General features: G+C 35.8%; 1 protein-coding gene across 3 annotated transcripts in view; it reads right to left on the reverse strand.

The window, feature by feature from the left end:
* Positions 1-1,728: 1,728 nt before the first annotated feature.
* LOC126763552 (integral membrane protein GPR155) overlaps positions 1,729-19,461 on the reverse strand; it is a 47,531-nt gene continuing 29,798 nt past the window's right edge. The window contains exons 2-13 of one of the 3 annotated variants that reach the window (XM_050481160.1): positions 8,565-8,854; positions 8,361-8,500; positions 7,974-8,302; positions 7,312-7,909; positions 7,085-7,238; positions 6,483-6,575; positions 6,071-6,416; positions 5,797-6,004; positions 5,533-5,708; positions 5,326-5,451; positions 2,659-2,904; positions 1,729-2,592 (exon numbers count right to left, since the gene is read on the reverse strand). In XM_050481160.1, coding sequence (XP_050337117.1) covers positions 2,703-2,904; positions 5,326-5,451; positions 5,533-5,708; positions 5,797-6,004; positions 6,071-6,416; positions 6,483-6,575; positions 7,085-7,238; positions 7,312-7,909; positions 7,974-8,302; positions 8,361-8,500; positions 8,565-8,854 — 2,662 coding nt within the window. In that variant the 3' untranslated portion in view covers positions 1,729-2,592; positions 2,659-2,702. Of the gene's footprint in view, positions 2,905-3,679; positions 3,702-5,325; positions 5,452-5,532; positions 5,709-5,796; positions 6,005-6,070; positions 6,417-6,482; positions 6,576-7,084; positions 7,239-7,311; positions 7,910-7,973; positions 8,303-8,360; positions 8,501-8,564; positions 8,855-19,461 lie in introns of all 3 variants that reach the window. The other 2 variants (XM_050481161.1, XM_050481159.1) reach the window with 2 other exon arrangements.

A 19,461-nucleotide genomic window follows, 5' to 3' on the forward strand; every position in this document is an offset into this window, starting at 1 on the left:
GTATGGAAGAAAAAAAAATTTGAAAAATTGTGTTTTATATTAATTATATTTTAATTTATAATTTCTTTTAAGCTTGATACACTTAACTCACCGATATTCCAACTTCCTCAACGCCTTTGAAAAATGTGTTTCTGGAGGTGTACAAAGTACGGAGGCATGGCAGCCAAATCGGTGCGTGAAACAGAGTAAAAAAGCATTTTTTTCTTTCCCAAATGGGATGTTTTGTCTGCGATTCGGGGTCAAATCGGGCCAATTATTCCACTCAGGAGATATCCTTGGTCCACGCATCCCCTATAAATCATACAAGTATGGTACCACCAACTCATATTACTACATTTTCAACTTGCTACTTCACATCACTCTCACTAGCACCACTTCACGTACTAATCGGTCAGGTATCCAAATACAGACTACTTCAAACAACAGCCGAAGGGTTTGTCAGAGATAAGGTAATGTCATACCAGGGTATGAAGGACTTAGGTGGTGAAATGACTTGACTCTTCTCAGTATTACCAAAAAGGTAAACTTTACTAAACTGTTCAAGGTTACCCTCAGCAGTAAGGCTGAATGGAACGATTCCACTCTGGACTATATAATTTTGTACTTGCAACACAAAGTCTTTTTATTCGCGGAGATGGAAATAATATATAGCCGTGGATCCGCCTCTGCTGGTCATAAAGGTATAGCCGAGAATGAACTGGCTAATGAGCTCGCCCGCATCGCAACATCCACAAACATGGTAGGATTTGAACCCTACATATCATAAAAAAGTTGCTCCGCTAGGAAGACGGAGTAGGCAGGGAGAAGTATTGATTGCAGCAGCTCCAAGGCATTCCCCATCCCAAGTTGATAATGGGAGTTTACAACCTCAACAGGTTTAAATATGTAATCAACCTGCCAAGGGACAAACTCAGGCTACTTGTCGCATACTATATCAGTCAAAGAAAGCTCAAGAAGCACTTACATATATAACATGGATCTATCTTCTTGTGCAAATTGCTGGATCTGCGACAGAGAGCCTGAAACTCCGGAACACCTACCAATTGACTGCACTGCAGTCTGCAGACACAGGTGAAAGGCCCTTAGATCCATGTTTCCAAATAGGCATCACATCACGTCATTAGCACCTAACAGTACATTAGAATTATCAATATGCTATTTCTAAGTGGGTCGTTGTGACTTAGGAGAGGGCACAATAGACCTTAGGTCGCGGTACAATCCTACTTACCGATACACACATGGTTAAAATCGACCCCTAAACCCCAAAACTATGTAATACTTGAGTTCTTACATGAATGTAGACAACCCTTAGCATGACCATGTAGCCTACTCACTTAGCACTTGTTGTTGTTGTTGTAGCAACAGAAAGCATTCCTAAGTAATTTCGAGGAATGCTGCCGAGTTGATAGTCCGTGGGCGAAGAAAACTGGGGATCCGTGCCGGTTACATAGACCCAACTGTAGAATCAATACTTAGCTCCTCTATCAAAACATCATGATTTTTAGATCTACTAGATTATATATGTATAACTTGCGTCTTCCCACCCAAACAGTGTCTAGACAACCATTACAACAACATATATATATTTTCTAGTTTTTCTTGGATAATATGGATGTTGAGACTGAGTACTTATCGCACCGCCGTCGAATATGTGTGTAGAAAAGCTAAAATATTATAATTTCAATAAAAAAATATTTCCATTCCAACATTAAAAACACATTTTTCGCATTCTTTTTTTCAGCTTCTTTGTGACCGTAGCAAATTTATTATCGTTTTCTTTATTATCTTCTTATATTTTTATAAAATATTACAGCTAACTGCACTTGCTTATAAACCGAATAGTGCTTAAAAGCAATCACAATCTTTATATCAACTTACGCCTAGCAATTTTTCAAAATTTTTCACAATAAAATTATCCGCTTTTTCCATGCAAAAAATACGTTTCGATTACTTAACCTCTAAATAATTCCCTAATTTACAATAGATATTTGGCATAGCGTGTACATATGTATGTATGTACAATTCAAATACACTATAGAGTAAAACAATTGCACAAAAACTAAAAAAGAAATATAAAAAAAAATAAAAAAAAAATTAAAAAAAAATTAAAAAAAAAATTTTTAAAAGAAAAATTAAAACAAAAATAAAATAAAACACAAAAACGAATTAAACTACAAGAAAATACTTTATAGTTGCACAATTGTTACAAATTACAAATTGAAAGCTAAAAATTCTTTGTGATATGATTTTTACACACACACATACAAATGAAATTAAAAACTAGAACGACTAGTTAATACAAATTCTTAACCGTTAATCAAAGTTTACAATAAATCGCAACTGTAATAAATCAATCAGACATAATGTTTTACTAATTGCGGTTAGTGGGAAGATTATATGCAAGTTAATCACGCAAATGGCTGCTTACGCCAGTAACTTTCAATAACTAAAATATATATAAACTATATATGCTGCTATATGTGTGTATGTATGTATATGTGTATTATAATATACATTTATATGTACTTATAAATTTATATGAAAATAACATTTGACACGCATCACAGCACCACGTCCAACGCCTTGGTACAACTTCATCCAATTAAAAAATTAAAAACTAAGAAGAAGAAAGAGGAAAATAGATTTCTTGTTGCTTACGTAGCTCCTTTTCGTATTTAACGTTTTGTTGTTGCTGCGCTAATTTACAGGCGCGCACAGAAATTATATAATAGCTGTTTATCTTCAAAATGATAAACATTGTTTATATGCCGTAAAACACGTCCGTCCACTAAATGTCTAGCGTAATGCACAGCCTCCAGGCGATCCTTGGCAAGACCAACTTCGAGTAGCCAATCCACGAATTCGGTGCCGTAAAATACTTTGCGATACACTCTGATGCGCCACCTGTTAGGAATATAAACAAAATTGAAAAATTTATGAAAATGCTGAATTGAAAGGGAAAGTGTGCTACAGTAGCAGAATATTCTTAAGAAATATTTCTTATATAAATAATTTATGTTTAGTATTAAATAATTAAGTATTTCGAAAATAAATGAGATTGTGATTGTTGAATATAAAATTAAAGTGAACAGCCCTCTTTTGTAGGCTTTAGAGATTAAACATACATTTTATAATTTTCAATCCAGTATTAGAGATAAGAAAATTATTTTTAACTTTTTTGAAATTTCAAAAAAAATATATTTAATTTAAATGTCATTTCAATAATGCATTGTTTGTTTGCAACCCTATTTTTTTAACTATTAAGGTTTGGGGTGCCGTCTAGAAATCTAAATTTTTTTTATTTTATAAAATTACCTAACCTAAAAATTACGCACTAACACACTAAATGAGCGAATTGTTCCAAAACGTGTCAGTTTGTAAGATCAATATCACCGGTGCTAGAGCTTTATCAGATTATAAACAATCTTATAGTAATATAAATAAACAAAAAACTAGTTCAATGCCATGCATAGTGTAATTATTCAATATAATACATAGCATATGGCTTTCAATATTATAATGCCGAAAAAGCAATTAATGATTAATTTCTAATTCAACCAATTTCCAAGCGCTATATTAAAATGCATGTAAAATTTTCTTCTGCAACTAGCTTTTTGCGGTGTAAATGTGGCATTAGCAGCTGAATGTTGTGATTGCTGAAGAAATTGAAATTACATACCTTCTAAAAACACTTCAATCAGCTGATATTAAAAGAAAATACTATGCAGTATCAAATGGACTTGACTGTGTTTAAACTAAATGTTAAATATATCCGAAAACATGAATACATGAATGCATGATAACCATAAAAGGATGATACAACTTTCTTAAAATCAAGTTATATTTACATCTGATCAAATATGACCTAGATTACTAAGAAAAATACGAGTATAATCATACAAACGCTTGCTTAAAGTTTCAAACATTAACAACTTGAACTTTGTAGCGCCATTCGCGGCAATGAATGGACAGTTTCGACAGTTTTAGTCATAAACCCAAGTCTCGTCACCAGTAATGATGCGTTTGGTATTTGTAAATACTTTGTTAGCTTGTCAAGCATCTCAGACTTCTATTCGACGTCGTTTTTGCAAAAGATTCAGGTTTTTGGGGCGAAACATTTCATATCCAGCACATGAATCAAAATGTGTTGTGTCGATCTATAAGCGATCTTGAGTTCTTCTGTTAACTCCCTGATGCCAACACGATGATCTTCAAGAATGGATGATTCGCATGAGGCAAGTTTTCAAGATTTTTATCACTGAATGATTTGTGCCTTAGAGACTTGTATTCGCGACAAAGGGGACTCTTTTGCAAGATTTTCAATGAATATTTTTGTATTGGAAACACAAAACTGTCAGACAAATACATATTTCGCGTCGTAGCTTCCAAACACAGATTAATTAACATCTGGTGCTTAAGCTTAAGCACGAAAGCGGTGTCTATCAATAAAGAAGTAGAAGATTCACGAATATAAAAAATGTGGTACGAGTCCAGAAATATTTTTTATCGAATCGCGCACAGTTTGAAACAGTCCGGGTCATTTTTGATCGAATATTTCGTAAAAATTTGGTTCAGAATTGAATTACAGAAAGTTACAATAAATTATCAAAGCCACAAAGTATTATTATATTTCAATTTCACTTATGTTCCAACTCTCATTTGGGTCATAATCATTTGGGTCGTAATCATTTTTCTCGGCAAAATCTTAATTTTTGATATTCTAAAGAAGCGTGAAAAAATTGAATACTAATTTTTTTCGATATACCAAAAACAATCAGTATTTCATCTGAGATCCAACAAACAGTCTGACTTATTCGCATATAATTAGTGATATGAAAATCAGTAGGAGTCGCTTTAAAAGCTGTAAGTTCAGATTAGTAAAAAGTTCCTGTTCTTATATTGATGATAAAGCAATCTAAGAACCAATTACAAAACGCTTATTAGATGTTCTGCTGAAATTCTAACCTTAACATTGCAGAAATTTTATTCTGCCTATACTATGTTTTAGCCCCTTCTTAAAAGAGATTAAAGTTGTGCTAATGCTACTCTTGCAAAACAATTGAGTAAACACAAATATGTTATCTGCTCTCATTACCTGTATATCCCTAAAACACCTATCGAAACCGAAAGCAAAGAATTTGAAAATAGTTTTTTGGAATATTTCAAAAAAAGTTAAATCTAATAATTCTATTTAAAAATAAAATTTACTTCATTGAAAAATTGGGTAATGCGAGCTAAATGGATGTTTTTCGCGAAATTTATAGTTGTAAAAATATATAAAATATGCAAAATGAAATCGCACAAAGAATATAGTATGAAACAAACCTTCGATCCTTGGCAATATCCTTCTTACAATTCTCCAAATGATGATTGCGGAACTGCTCACAAATATGCTTGGTCTCCGGCGTGAGGCTTGTCCATAGTGGTAGGGTTAATACGTTTGCGCCATACCTAAGCAAATACAAATAAAACGAAAAACACAATAATTCATTAGTAAACAGCATTTTTAAGACGCAAGTAACTGCTACGCACCACAACTTGCGCCAAATCTTCACGAATGGTGTCAGCAATTCGCTAGTGTCAGTGATGAACAGCGCCAAAACGACTAAGCTCTGACCGAAATTCAAGAAAGCGTCGAGAAAACTCAATTCCAAGTAAATACCAGACATGCCATCCATTACCAAAGTCCAAATGGAGACGGAGAGACCCTGAAAAAATATAGTTTAAGAGTTATTAATTTGTTGTTGTAAACGGAAACTTTTTAAAAATTGTCTTGGTATTTCTAATTATACATACCACAAACATTGAGCAGAGCAGCAAGATCAGCAAAACTGTATGCTTCAAAGTCTGATACTCATCAGCATCATTAGCATATTCCAATGGCTCTAGCCCGCTACGTGATTGATCGTGATAGCGTTCGATAATCGATTGGCAATTTTGACGTGAAGAACCCGCACCGCAATTGAAAGCCGGACTACAGATGCCCGAACGTATGCCGAGATTCCTAGAGGAGAAAAGAGATGTGGTATTAAAATAAATTTAGATAGCGTGCCAAACCAGCTTTACTTACTCATCTTCGAATTGATCTGTTGATGGCGTAGTGGCTGGTTCGTGACTTCGCTTACGTGCGCCTTCGGCAGCCGATTTGGCCAGCAGATCTTCGATATCTACAACAACCGTCGTAGTTGTTGGGCTGGTAGTGCTGGTGCAACAAGTACCGCCACCACCACCGCCACAGCCACCAGCGATTGTGTTGGGACCATTATCCGTTGTCGAGATAATATCGTCATCATCCGACGAAGAATAAGAACCATAGCGACGTCTCTGTGCCGGCACGCTGCCACTGGAGAGACGCGCGCCATCTGTATTTGTGAGCAAATTCGCAGTTGATATGGTGGATTGTAGATCTGAGGGTTCTAGGTAAAGGAAAATTATAATTTTGGTAAATAAAATTATAAAAGAGAGAGTTTAAGTTAACTCACCGGAATCTGGATTGGATAGTTCACGTGTATACGTGAGGTATTTCTCATAACGCTTCTTATAACGCTGATGCATAACCAAACAGCCAACGGTTACTGCAAGAAAATGACATAATATAGTTTAAATAACGGTATTCACTTGTAGGGATTGTATTATATGATAATATGTATCAGATTGAAAACTTTGAGAGCATCACTGCAAAGCTTCACACAGCGCTCGACGTACAAACTTGTCAGCAAACACGCAACATCTGTAGCTGCGTCTAAGCGGCATAACACGTCCTGAGCAGTTACTTCGTGTGTGTTGACTGACGCGAGTGTAGTGTGAAGCCTGTCTTAACTTGTCAAACACAGTTTTTTCATCATTAAGAAAGTTTTAGAATTTGTAAGGGGTTAGGCCAGTCTAAGATTAAAATAAAATCTCTTAGAGGGATTCATCGCCGTCCTGGAGGCAATATTGAATAAGAAAAAACCTTCATTTCGGCCATATGCTATAGTGGTTCGATCTGAACACTTTCTTCAGCATAAATTGTCGAAATTTGGTATTTTTTATTGCTCTAGATTGGCCTAACCCCTTAAGTAACCGAAAATGAAGCTCTACTTACCGAAGAAACACATGACGAGCATAAAGACGGTGACTGCAGCCTGCGCGGTGCCATATTGAAAGCAGGCATTATGCTTATCAGGCAATAAAATCTTGCTATCCAAGGCGATCAGCAGACCAGATATTATGGCGGGCACGCCCCACGCAAAGGCGATCTAATGATTGGTAGAAATTGAAAAATTAATTAAAAATGCGGTTATGTTGGCTACTAAGCACCACGCCACTCACCATATAAGGCCACATGTTGAGCACGAAGCACAAGCTGCGACACTGCAGGAAGAGCAAGCAAATCGCCAATATCGCAGTCCATAAACGGCTGCTAAATGTGCCCATATTGAAGAGGAAGAATTGCACGTAAATCAGCCACTTCTCGGCATGATCGAATTTCGCCCAGATAATCACGGCCGCACAGCATATCAGCTGCGACAGCACCAAACAGAATGTAACGCGATGCGGCATGCGTCTAAAACGTTTCGTCACAATCAATAACACCAAAACCCAAGCGGCGGCGGCCACACCGGCAACGCTGATATCGAACGAAAACACATCCAACTCATGTATATAGTCGACTGGATTCAGATTGGTGATGGAAATCATTTTCGCCGAGATGAACATAAGCGGTGCGGAGATGAATGTGCAGAGCACCATGCCCGTAGCGACCAATTCCACTTCGACATTGTATTGCGTGGCGATGACAAAAGCGCCCGGTGCCGCCGGAAAGGTGCCATATAAGAAGCCGAAGGTGCTCAATTCGGTTGTATCATTGAAATCTGTGCCGGCCTGCATGATATTCACCGTTTGACGGCACACTAGCGGCAAGACCAAACTGTAAAAAAGTTAACATTAGTATGACGCCTAAATGTAGGCAATGTTTTTTTGCAAAAACTTACATTTTAACCAATATCAAGATGCCGGGCAGCAGAAAGCCTGCGCCACGCAATGAACCACCTTGTCCGACAATTTTCAAACCCAACAGGAAAAGCGCCGTCGCCGAGAATGACTGACCAAAGACGCGCAAAACGCTCGCTATCATTTCGGGCAGACCATTCGGAAAGACAAAGGCGCCGCCGACGCCCAGCAGCGTCATCAGCAACATCGGATTGAAGAAGAGCGATTTGAGTGTGTGCAGCACCAAAAGCTGTTTTTCACCCAAGCAGCGCGTACGCTTCGTCAGCTGTTCGGCCGGGCAAGTGTCCGGGCAGATGGTCGACTCTTGTGCCTGAATTTGTGTATGTTTTATAAGATTTAAAAAAAAAAAAATTGTGGCTTAAACTCACCGCTTCGGCTTTTGTTTGTATGATTTTCGAGATTTCCATTAGCACCAAGCCGATGGGATTGAGCAGCGCCAACGAAATGGGCGCCATTAAATACAAATATGAGGCATACTCGGGATGCACGTCTTTGTACAGCGCCATCACTGCAAAGAGGAAGTAAATAAATGTAATTTTCCATGTAACTTCGAGGCAAACATTGCTACATACCAATCGGATAGCCGATCGCGAAATCATTGCTCTGCGTACAGAAAATACTCAAGAGGCCGGCGCGCGCATAATTTAGCGGTCGTGTAATGAGCAGTGAGATCACGAGTACAGCGAAGAATACAATCGATTTGGATAGCGTCATGGCCAGTAAGAAGGTCCAATTTACCGTGCTCCAATCAAGCTCGACCAGCGAGAGAAAGATTAGCGACGGCAATGCAAATGTGCCGACAAATGTGCCAAGGCCTTTAGTTTCCGAATTCGAAATGATTTTGAAGCGGCCAGCAATGTAACTGTGGAGTAAAGAAACGCATAAATGTTTGTGTGAGTGAATAGAAAAGCTTCGAACAAATACTTTTATACAAATTTATGTGGAGCGTTAAATTTTTTGGAGGTTAGGTTTACATAAATATTTCTAAACCGTTAAAGATTGTGTTCAATGTGGCCGTCCTTTTCGAAGCTGATCATAACATTCTAATATTATTCCAATTCTATATAATAGAGAGATCATTAAATGTAGCAAGATAAAGTTTAAATCAGATTTTTTAAAACTACTCTTTTCATTTATTTTATATTGATTATGAGGTTACCACTTTTGAGATTGCATTTCTTTATTTTCGGTCCTGATGAATTTGAACTAACGGTAGAAACCAAGAACCAAGAAAGGATTTATTTCAAAGGATTTATTTTAGCTAATTTTATACTCGTCGGAGGATGGAGTCATGTGTAGAAGTTCACGCAGTTTGGGAAAGATTATTTTACATAAGGCTCAAGCAGCTCACGACTTCTAGTTTTAGACCAAGTATCCTCTGGGTAGCCAAATAACATCCGTTTAAAGGCGAATCAGCCCTCCCCAGGATTCTGCGCTTTAGTAGAACAGCATCGAAAGACGACCACTGCAAACGTATCAATGACTACAATATAAGGGCATTCACCTGGAATGTCCGGTCTTTTAATTGGGAAGTTGATGTCCTCGTAAGGCTGACATCACCGCCGTGCAAAAAGTGTGATGGACGGGACAAGGACTAAGACGAGTAGGTTCTTCTGGCATTTACTACAGTGGCTTGAGGCTGATCGACTTTGCCGGTGTCCGAAATATGGTTATCTGTAGTACTAGATTCTAGCAAAAGAAAATCCATCAAGCTACCTGGCTGTCTCCGGATCGAAAAACCACCAACCAAATCGATCATGTTGTGATAGACGGAAGACACATCTCCAGTGTTTTAGACGTGCATACGTTCCGAGGTCCTAACATGGACTTGTACCACTATCTTGCAGCCAAGATTCGAGGTCGTGTAGCTGCAATCACAACAGACAGCTGAACGATTTTCTACCCGACTTGCACTCCTGCTCTCTGAAAGCACTCATCATCAACTCGGTGTAGGAGAACTGTGAGACGGCATTTTAAGCTCCTTAAATACTCTGCAACTGAAGCCATTGGTTTTTGGAAAATGCAAAAGAACACCTGGTACAGTGCCGTATCGCAGTGGAAAGAAAACAGACTGCCTACCTCGCGACGTTACAATCGACCACAACACGTGAAGGATAGGATAGATACCGAGAGTTGAAGAGAGAAGCGAGACGCATTTTCAGACGAAAAAGAGATACACCGAAATGCATGAGTACGAAGAACTTGACAAGCTAGCCAACAGGGGTCATTATTTTACGAACGAAAAGTTGCGGTGACTAACCCCCGAGGTGATCTAGAGACTGAAGCCCAAAGCGTACTGAAATTTTGGAGGGAACATTTCTAGCCTGCCGTTCATCCACATTCAGTATCAAACTCATTATTTTCTGAGAACTTACGACTATTCTTCGATTTGATCGTTTTACTACTTTACTAAGACTGTAACCTAAAAACGCCAACGCAATGATTGAGGAAGCGCTAATTGAAGACTTCCTGCAGATAAATTTTAAAAGGATTTCATAGCAATTGTGATAATTGCCTTGAACAAGGCATACAGTTGAGTTGTTTACCCTTGATATAACATAGTATGATATGACGTAGGATTTTTGCAGCTGTAGAAGAGGAATGTTCGAAATTCACACTCCTTGGTAAACAAAAGATTGCGACCACTACGTCTTTCCAACCAAGGTGAAGTCTATGAAACATAAACGGACCGAGTTTGTGTCCTGCTAAGGATTGTTAATCCGGTGAGATCTCTCAAAGTTATTTGAAAAATGTTCTCTACCGCTACAACAACAATGAATTACGCTATTCTTATGTACACATACCTTTATATAAATAGTTGCTTATTATGCTTATTATTGGAACAAGATTTTCGTTAAAAAAATAAGTAGCTGTCGCAGACTACTCTTTTGCCTTCAGCTTGGACAACAATACTTTCACGCAACCACACGCGGCTTCCTGTGTCACATGACCGGCAATTGTCTGCCTGCAACGAACTCTGCTCACTTGTAGTAAACAGAATTAACAAGTGCATTAGCGTCTTGTGATCGTCGGCAACACATTTCTTTTCCACTCAGCCAATGGCTTTACATATTTATCTTATTTACTTTTATTGCATTATTGCATTATTCTCGCTGAATCATTCATTTATGTCTGTGCTTTTGCATAGCATAAATTGGCATGCGCCTTGCGATGTCAGTTAACATTTCAAGTGTCAAATGACAAGCCTATTTGAAAAAAGAATAGTCAGCTGACATTAATTTGCCATTGTGTTGGCACGTTTTCATAGTAATATTACTTTTTGTTGTTGTTATAAGCGATAAAAACGGTAAGAAATCATGAATGGTGGAGTGCCTAGGGTATTGGTTGATATTATTTTTTGAATAAACATCTTTACTGTATTTAATTGAATTGAAATTCTTAATTGAATTAAATTAACATATACAATTAGCTAATTGTCTATTTATATTTAATTTTCACGAAATTTGCATTAAATTTTCTTTGAAACCTACAGTCTATTCAACGGAAAAAGAAAGGTTTATGTTCAGATAAAAAAGTTGTTAACAAGTAATAGAAAATACATCGAAATTGAATAGCTTGACAAAATTTCCTGTGAATAAATTCAAATGAGTATACATTAAACAGTTTGTTCGTATACTAATTAACTTCGAATCTTAAAGGAAACTCTTGGAATAATGTTCCATTCATTTGAGGATCTTTTATATTAAAAGTATTTGCCAAGGTTTTTGTTGTTGTTTTTTTGAATAAGCAGAAGCTTTCTCAAAAGGCGCGTCTCTCATCCGAGGCGTTTGCGGGATAATTCGCCTTCAAACGGATGTTTTCTGACTACCTAGAGGATACTTCGTCTAAGACCGGAAGTCTTGAGCTGCTTAAGCCATATATTAAAGAATGGTTTCTAGCCACTGCCAAGTGAATGAGATGAATGATGCTCAGAGAACTTTCATCACTTGCGTGAACTTGTACAAATGGCTCCATCTCCTACCATCAAACACAAAGCCGTCGCCTTCGCGACTTGGCTCTCACGTCACTGTTCACAGTCATAACTTAGAAGTTGAAGATAATTTTTTCTTTCTTGGAATCACAATTAACCATTAACCACCACAACAACGTCAGCCTCAAAATCCAGCGCAGAATAACTCTTGCCAACAGGTGCGAAGTAAAGTCCTCTCTCGACGAACAAAGACCAAATTCTAGAACTCACTCATCATCCCCGTCCTTCTACATGGTGCAGAGGCATGGACGATGACAATATCTGATGGGTCGACGTTACGAGTTTTCGATAGAAAGGTTCTGCGGAAGATTTATGGTCGTTTGCACATTGGCCACGGCGAATACCGCAGTCGATGAAACGATGAGCTGTACGAGATATACGATGACATTGACATAGTTCAGCGAATTAAGAAACAGTGGCAACGCCAGCTAGTTCATGTCGTCCGAATGGATGAAAACGTGCCAACTTTGAAAGTAATCGACGCAGTACCCGGCGGGGTAATCAGGGAAAGAGGAAAAGCTCCACTCCGTTGGAAAGACGAGGTGGAGAAGGACCTGGCTCTACTTGGAATCTCCAATTGGCGCCAAACAGTGGCATGGCGGAGGCATCACACTTAGACTTTTATGTTCAACTTTTTGTGAAGCCAAACGAAAATCTCTTGTAGTTGTATTAGCTAACGGTAAAGCGCCCTGAATCTTTAACAAAACTGCTTAGGTGTTTTTTTCTATTTCCGCTATTTAGCTTGATGGGTTTGGCATTGATCTGGCAAAAGTGAGACATTTGTGGAATCTGCTGCAGCTGGCATCCGGTGAGATAATCAATCTTACTGCATGAATCCCGATGACAGTGTTTGGTTTGAATTCATACAACCAAGATAAATTAAACTTTCTGAGAGCGAAGAGCTCCCTAGACCTCTTTCGATTTACCCCGGGACTGAAGGATCTTGCGACTTCATAGCTGTTGGTAGTTGACAAACGCTTGCTGAAGCTGATTTGAGGTCCGTCGATACAGTAGCAAACGGAGCCAACGGAGCGCCCACAATTATTGTGACTATTGAGACTGAAGTACCTGCTTATCAAGTTCATCAGCCTTACAGTTTCCTGCAATATCACTGTAGTGTCTCCCCATATTTCACCTTTACGGGTGTCGTTCTTATAGTCACTATACATACTACTAAATCTGAAAACGTAACCCGGCAACGGTTTGCATCCAACGAAACATTTTTGGATAGTTCGTTCTACTTATCATTCTGTTGCTTGATAACTATAAACAACCTTCAATTCGAAATATGGTCACTTAATTAAGAAAAAAGATATTTTATGAAGATCGTCATCTTGATTTTGATTTGTTTGACAGTTCGTATAGCAGTTATAGCGGTCCGATCCAAATAATATATTCGGAGATTGTGGTACTGTCTTGAAAAAATAATTCGTAAGGATATCTTATAAAATAAAAAAGTTTTCAGTACAAGAACTTGATTTTGATCGTTTAGTTTGTATTTCAGCTTAATGCTATAGTGATATTGGTGATTCCGACAAATGAGCGAGGAGAAAAACCTATACTGCGTATACATATATAGACAGACAGATTAAATCAGTTCGTCACCTTATGTATTCATATATGTACATACATAAGTACTGTACATGGTCTCCGACATTCCCTTCTGGTTGATACAAACTTCGTGGCAAACTAAATATACCCTGTTCAGGGTATAACAACTGTCAACTTAAAAAAAAATGTCTTCCAAATTGCTCAAATCAATGGTTAATGTTTGATCTGCTCTCCATTCTATCAAGTTTTCCAGATATGGCTCTTTCGGATTATTTACCTTTTCGAAGTCTTGCTTAAATGGCTCGGTAGTAAACGGCTTGCCAACACTCAATATGTGGAGTTTGTGGTTAACAGTTATTGTAAAGCAATTTAGGGTTCTGGGGTGAGGTAAGTGACATAGCTGTGTATTATTTATTTAGGTTAGGTTAGAAGGTATCGGAGTCAGAGACGTTTCACAAACAAAATTATTTTTATCTGCTTTATACTACCTTTCTTTTCATCGCCCTCTTACTTACATAAGTATGTATATTTGACCAACTTTCAATTTACTTTGACATTTCCGTTCGATTACACACAACAATAACATACAAAAAACAATCAGCGAGCTGTTGAATATGGCTTCTAAGATTAATTGCCGTTTCTAAGACGGCGACACGCGCCAGCTAAATTTAGTAGGCAGCAACAAAAAAAAAAACCAAAAAAGATAAATTTGCATAAGTATATGTATATTTGTACTTTATATACATACACCAAGTTACATATATGCATATGTATATGTAAATATAAAGCTGCGTGTTGCTAGAGGTCAAGAAACTTGTTGCTTCGTGGTTTATTTATACGTGTGGGTCGGCGAAGGAGGTATTGCAAATTTGGCAAACGCATTTATTGGACTTTGGGCACAAGTACTCTATAGCTAAGCACATATGTATGTATGTATGTGTCTAAATATAAATAACTATATAAATAATATAATATTGTATGTAACGCCCATTCCATGCATGAAGTTGCATGTTGACATAAAACACAGTTAAAAAAGCTCGTGCGTAAAGTGTTTAACGCTTGCAAATGCCGTAGTTAATGAAATTAAAGCACAGTTATATCTAGTTTTTTGTTTACGGTATTTTTAATTTCATATAATTGGGGCGTGACAATAAGGTTTGACGCATTGGCTGCGGCTGTAACACGTGAAAAACGCCATTATTGTTGTTTTTATTTTTATTTTCATTTTGTTATTACTTTTCCACTATACATACTTAATTGTCTGCTTCGCGTTTTTGCAATATTACTTGGCTGTATTTACTTGAATGCATGAGTGTGTATATTTCATTTGAGCTTTTCGATTTATTTTTGTATTTTATTATTATTATTTTTAAATTTTTGTATATTTTTTTGTATTCTTTAATTTCTCCTATACATATTTAACAATATTTATGTATATTTAATTTTTATGATTATTATTATTTTTTTGCGTTTGTATATTTTTTGCATTATTTAATTTCTGTTATATTTAATAATTTATATTTTATATATTTTTTTTTTAATTTTTTTTTTTTTGCATTTTTTATTTTCTTTTTTTTTGTCATTATTAAAATTTTTTTATTATTTCCTATAATTATTATTTTTTTATACGTTTGTTGAATTTTTCAATTTTTTTATTTAATTTTTCTGTATTTGTTATTATTACTTTACTATTTTTTATAATTTTTGTTTTATTATATGTTTTTTTTTTGTATTTATTAATTTTTCTTATATTAGTTTTATTTAATTTAATTTTTTCTGTTTTTATTATTATTTTTTTAATATTTTTGCATAATTGTTATTTTATTTTTATATGTATTTTTTTGTATCTGGTAATTTTTTCTCATTTTATTTTTTTCATTTTTTAATTATTTTTATTTTTTATTATTTTTTGTATTTAATATTTGTTTTTTAATATTTTTATATTTTTACATAATTTTTATCTAATTTTTTAGATGTCTTTTAGTATTTTAAAATTTTTCTTATTTATTTTTTTATTTTTTCATTTTTTTTTAATTTTATATATTTTTATTATTATTTTTTTATTTATTAGTTATTTTAATATTTTTATATTTTTTCATAATTTTATTTTAAATATTTTTTTATATTTTTTAATACTTTTTTTATTTTTAATTTTTACTTCTTAATTGCATTTGCGAATTTTATAAACATGCAAGCTGTAAGCTCATTAGCAAAAGCGAATTGCTTGTAGGCGGGCTTAAAAGGGGTGTGTATGCCGCCGGCGGCTTATTCATACACACACACACACACACTGAGTCACATATGAGTGAGTGTGTATGTGCTTTGTGAAATTTTCATATTATTTTCGTGTCTGCTTCCGATGTTTATGCGGTTTAGTTTGCGTTTAATGTCACTCTGCATATGCAAAACCACATACATATGTACATGCATACACATACACACATACCATATACAAATATGTACATATTTACACCCGCCGTTGCAACGTTTCCGCGCAAACTAAAATAACAAATTGCGATTTGCATTTAAATTGAGTCTACATGCATACATACATACATACATGTATGCAAGTATAAGCATGACATTATAAAGTGCCGAAAAGAACAAGCAAATACTGCGAGCGTTGGAAAGAGCCGAAAGATTGATTGCTATGGACCAGCGGAAGTTTCTCTAATGTTGTAATTGCCGTGTAAGTAGTGTTGTGACGTAGAAATGTAAGTTACTAATTCGTAATTAATAGGCACAGTGGGATATTTCACTATAAAAATTAATTATTTTATTAATTTATATGCATTAAAAATTGAGGTTATACAAGGATATGATTTATTATGACTTGACTTTAAAATGTTTTCTATTTTTTTAATATTGCCATCATAAATATATAAATTCAAACACAATAAATTCGTCCTACTGTGCGTACTATTCGCAACACCATCCCTCATCTTAAGACCCAGCATTCATTATTGGATAATATTCGACCAAATAGACCACGTCCAGCACGGTGTGAAGAAAATTAGCAGCGCATTTTACGTCGAGTTCTTAAATTGAATCATCGTTCTATATTTCTTAAAAAATAATGCCGTTAATGGCGACCGTAAACACGCCATGACTATTTGTTACCTGAAATTGAAGCTCGTGATCTCGGTGACATATGGTTTCAACAAGACAGCGTCACTGCCTACACATCGCATCAATCAATGAATTTATTGAGAAAACACTTCGGTGAGCAGTTACATAATTTCACGTCTTGGCCGGTCCATTGGCCACTAAGATCGTGTGATATCACACCGTTAGACTTTTTCCTGTGGGGATATGTAAAATTGAATATCTATGCGCTCGATTCAGGCCTTGGAGCAAAACATCATGCGTATCATTCGTCAGTTACCAGTCGAAATGCTCGAAAGAGTCATCGCAAATTGGACTCAACGAATGGGTCATCTGAAACGTAGCCGCGGCCAACATTTGAAAGAGATAATCTACAAAAAATAAATGCCAAATAATGCCCTTTCTAATCATAATAAACATTCCCCATTAAATTTGAAGTTCCTGTGTTTTTCCTTAATTTGAAAAAATTGATTTTTTTTCTTGCATATTTTGAAAGTTTAGACTTTCAAAAATATGACCTTGGAAGGATTTTTCAAAATTCGACTTATTTTCGGAGATACAGCCAATATTGTGACGTGGCGTCCGTGTTCACAAGAATTGTCTCCTAAACATTAAACGCATTTTTCTCGAAACTACTTTTTTTGAGGTGGTTGACATGACATCTCAAGTTCTACTGAACCGATTCCTTTGAAATTTGGTATATATTATTATATATACATATATTATTATTATTTTTTTTTTTTTGAAATGGTCAACCCATTAACGACATCCTTACTAATGAAGAATCTTCTTGTTTTTTGTGTTTTAGAACATGAACAGGGTATATTAAGTTTGTCACAAAGTTTGTAACACCCAGAAGGAATCGTCGGAGACCCTATAAAGTATATATATAAATGATCAGTATGTCAAGCTGAGTCGATTTAGCCATGTCCGTCTGTCCGTCTGTCCGTCTGTCTGTCTGTTTGTATATATACGAACTAGTCTCTCAGTTTTTAAGATATCGTTTTGAAATTTTGCAAACGTCATTTTCTCTGCAAGAAGCTGCTCATTTGTCGGAACGGCCGATATCGGACCACTATAACATATAGCTGCCATACAAACTGAACGATCGGAATCAAATGCTTGTATGGAAAACTTTCACATTTGACAAGATATATTCACGAAATTTGGTATATATTATTTCCTAAAGCAACAATGTAATCTCCGAAGAAATTGATCAGATCGGTTGACTATAGCATATAGCTTCCATACAAACTGAACACATGGTTACTAACAGAAATGCACCTGTGAAGGGTATTTAGCTTCGGTGCAACCGAAGTTAACGTTTTTTCTTGTTTTTTCTTGAAATATTTTTTTATATTATAAAAATGTCAATAAAAAAGATATAAAAAAATGGATAGTAAAAATGTTTTTCATTTTTTGTTATCTTAGTTTAAAAAATGCCTAAAATTCAAACGTCTAGACCAGAATACCCCCTTAAAAAAAGTAGGGAACCTCTAAATGGATCACCAAACCCGAAATTTATTGAAAAATTGTATGGCATATAAACAATTTACTGTTGAAATACTTTGTCCCAATAATTCATGTTAACATCTTAAAATTTTATTGAAAAAACCAACAAACGAAGCGATAAGCAAACAAATTAATTTAGCTTATTTTTAATACACATACTATATACCTACATATGTATATACATACACACGTACATACATTCATACAAGTTGAACAAAGAAATCACGCTCGCGCCAAATGCAAACCAAATAATTTCACTTATTTTTGCCGGCCTCTTTTTAAATATAACTGCAGCGCAGACACCGCTCATACAGACAGACAAGTTGTACAGTTGTTACTTTTAATTCGCGCTCATGACTAATATTGAAATGCGAATTGTAAACGACTTTTTGCCTGCCCTTAGGTGGTGTATAAATATTTCCTTATTTGCATTTTGGCGATCGCGTTTCAAAAGCGTGTAAGTCACATTTTCGTAATATTTGAAGCTTTGAAGGAAGTGGAATTATTTGAATATTAGGGAAGCTTATTTTTATTAACTGTATTAGTTACATACATATATAAAAAATGTATGAGGGTATGTGCTTTTATGTTCAAGATCTGGTGATTATTACGAGCAGAGAAGTTCTATATAATGGGTGATCCTTGTAGAGGTACTTTTTTCAAAGCTTTTTCTTGGCAGATCAGACGTGAGCCGTGTCAAGATGTCATATTATTTTTGAGCACTTGAAAAATTCCAAGAAGATCCGACGTTTTCGATACAAATTTTGTTAGGCGCTCAGGCCCATTTTTGGCTCAATTGGTATGTTAAATTGCCACATTTGAGACGAAAATCAACTGAAGAAATTCAAGAGCTGCAATTTCATTCAGAAAAAACAACGGTTTCGTGTACTTTGTGAGCCGGTGGAATCATCGGACCATATTTCATCAAAAATAATGCCGGTGAGAACGTAAGGTTCCAAGGTGACCGTTATCACGTCATGACAACCGATTATTTGATGTCTGAAATTGAAGCCCGCGATCTCGGCAACATTCGGTTTCCACAAGACGGCGTCAAATAAAAAAGTTTTAATGCAAGGACTGGATTTTGATAGGTAGTTCTGACAAAAGAGAGAAAAAGACGTGTGTTAAATATCAGATCGACAGCTCAAAAATTGAGAGACTAATTTGCGTTTACACAGACGAACATGGCTACATCAACTCAGCTCGGAATACTGATCATTTATAAACATACTTTATAGCGTCTCCGATGTTTTCACGTCAAAATTAATACAGCCTGTTCAGGGTATAAAAAAATACTCTTATCAATAAGT

This window comes from Bactrocera neohumeralis, chromosome 6 (genome assembly GCF_024586455.1).
Source record: "Bactrocera neohumeralis isolate Rockhampton chromosome 6, APGP_CSIRO_Bneo_wtdbg2-racon-allhic-juicebox.fasta_v2, whole genome shotgun sequence".
Taxonomy (NCBI): domain Eukaryota; kingdom Metazoa; phylum Arthropoda; class Insecta; order Diptera; family Tephritidae; genus Bactrocera; species Bactrocera neohumeralis.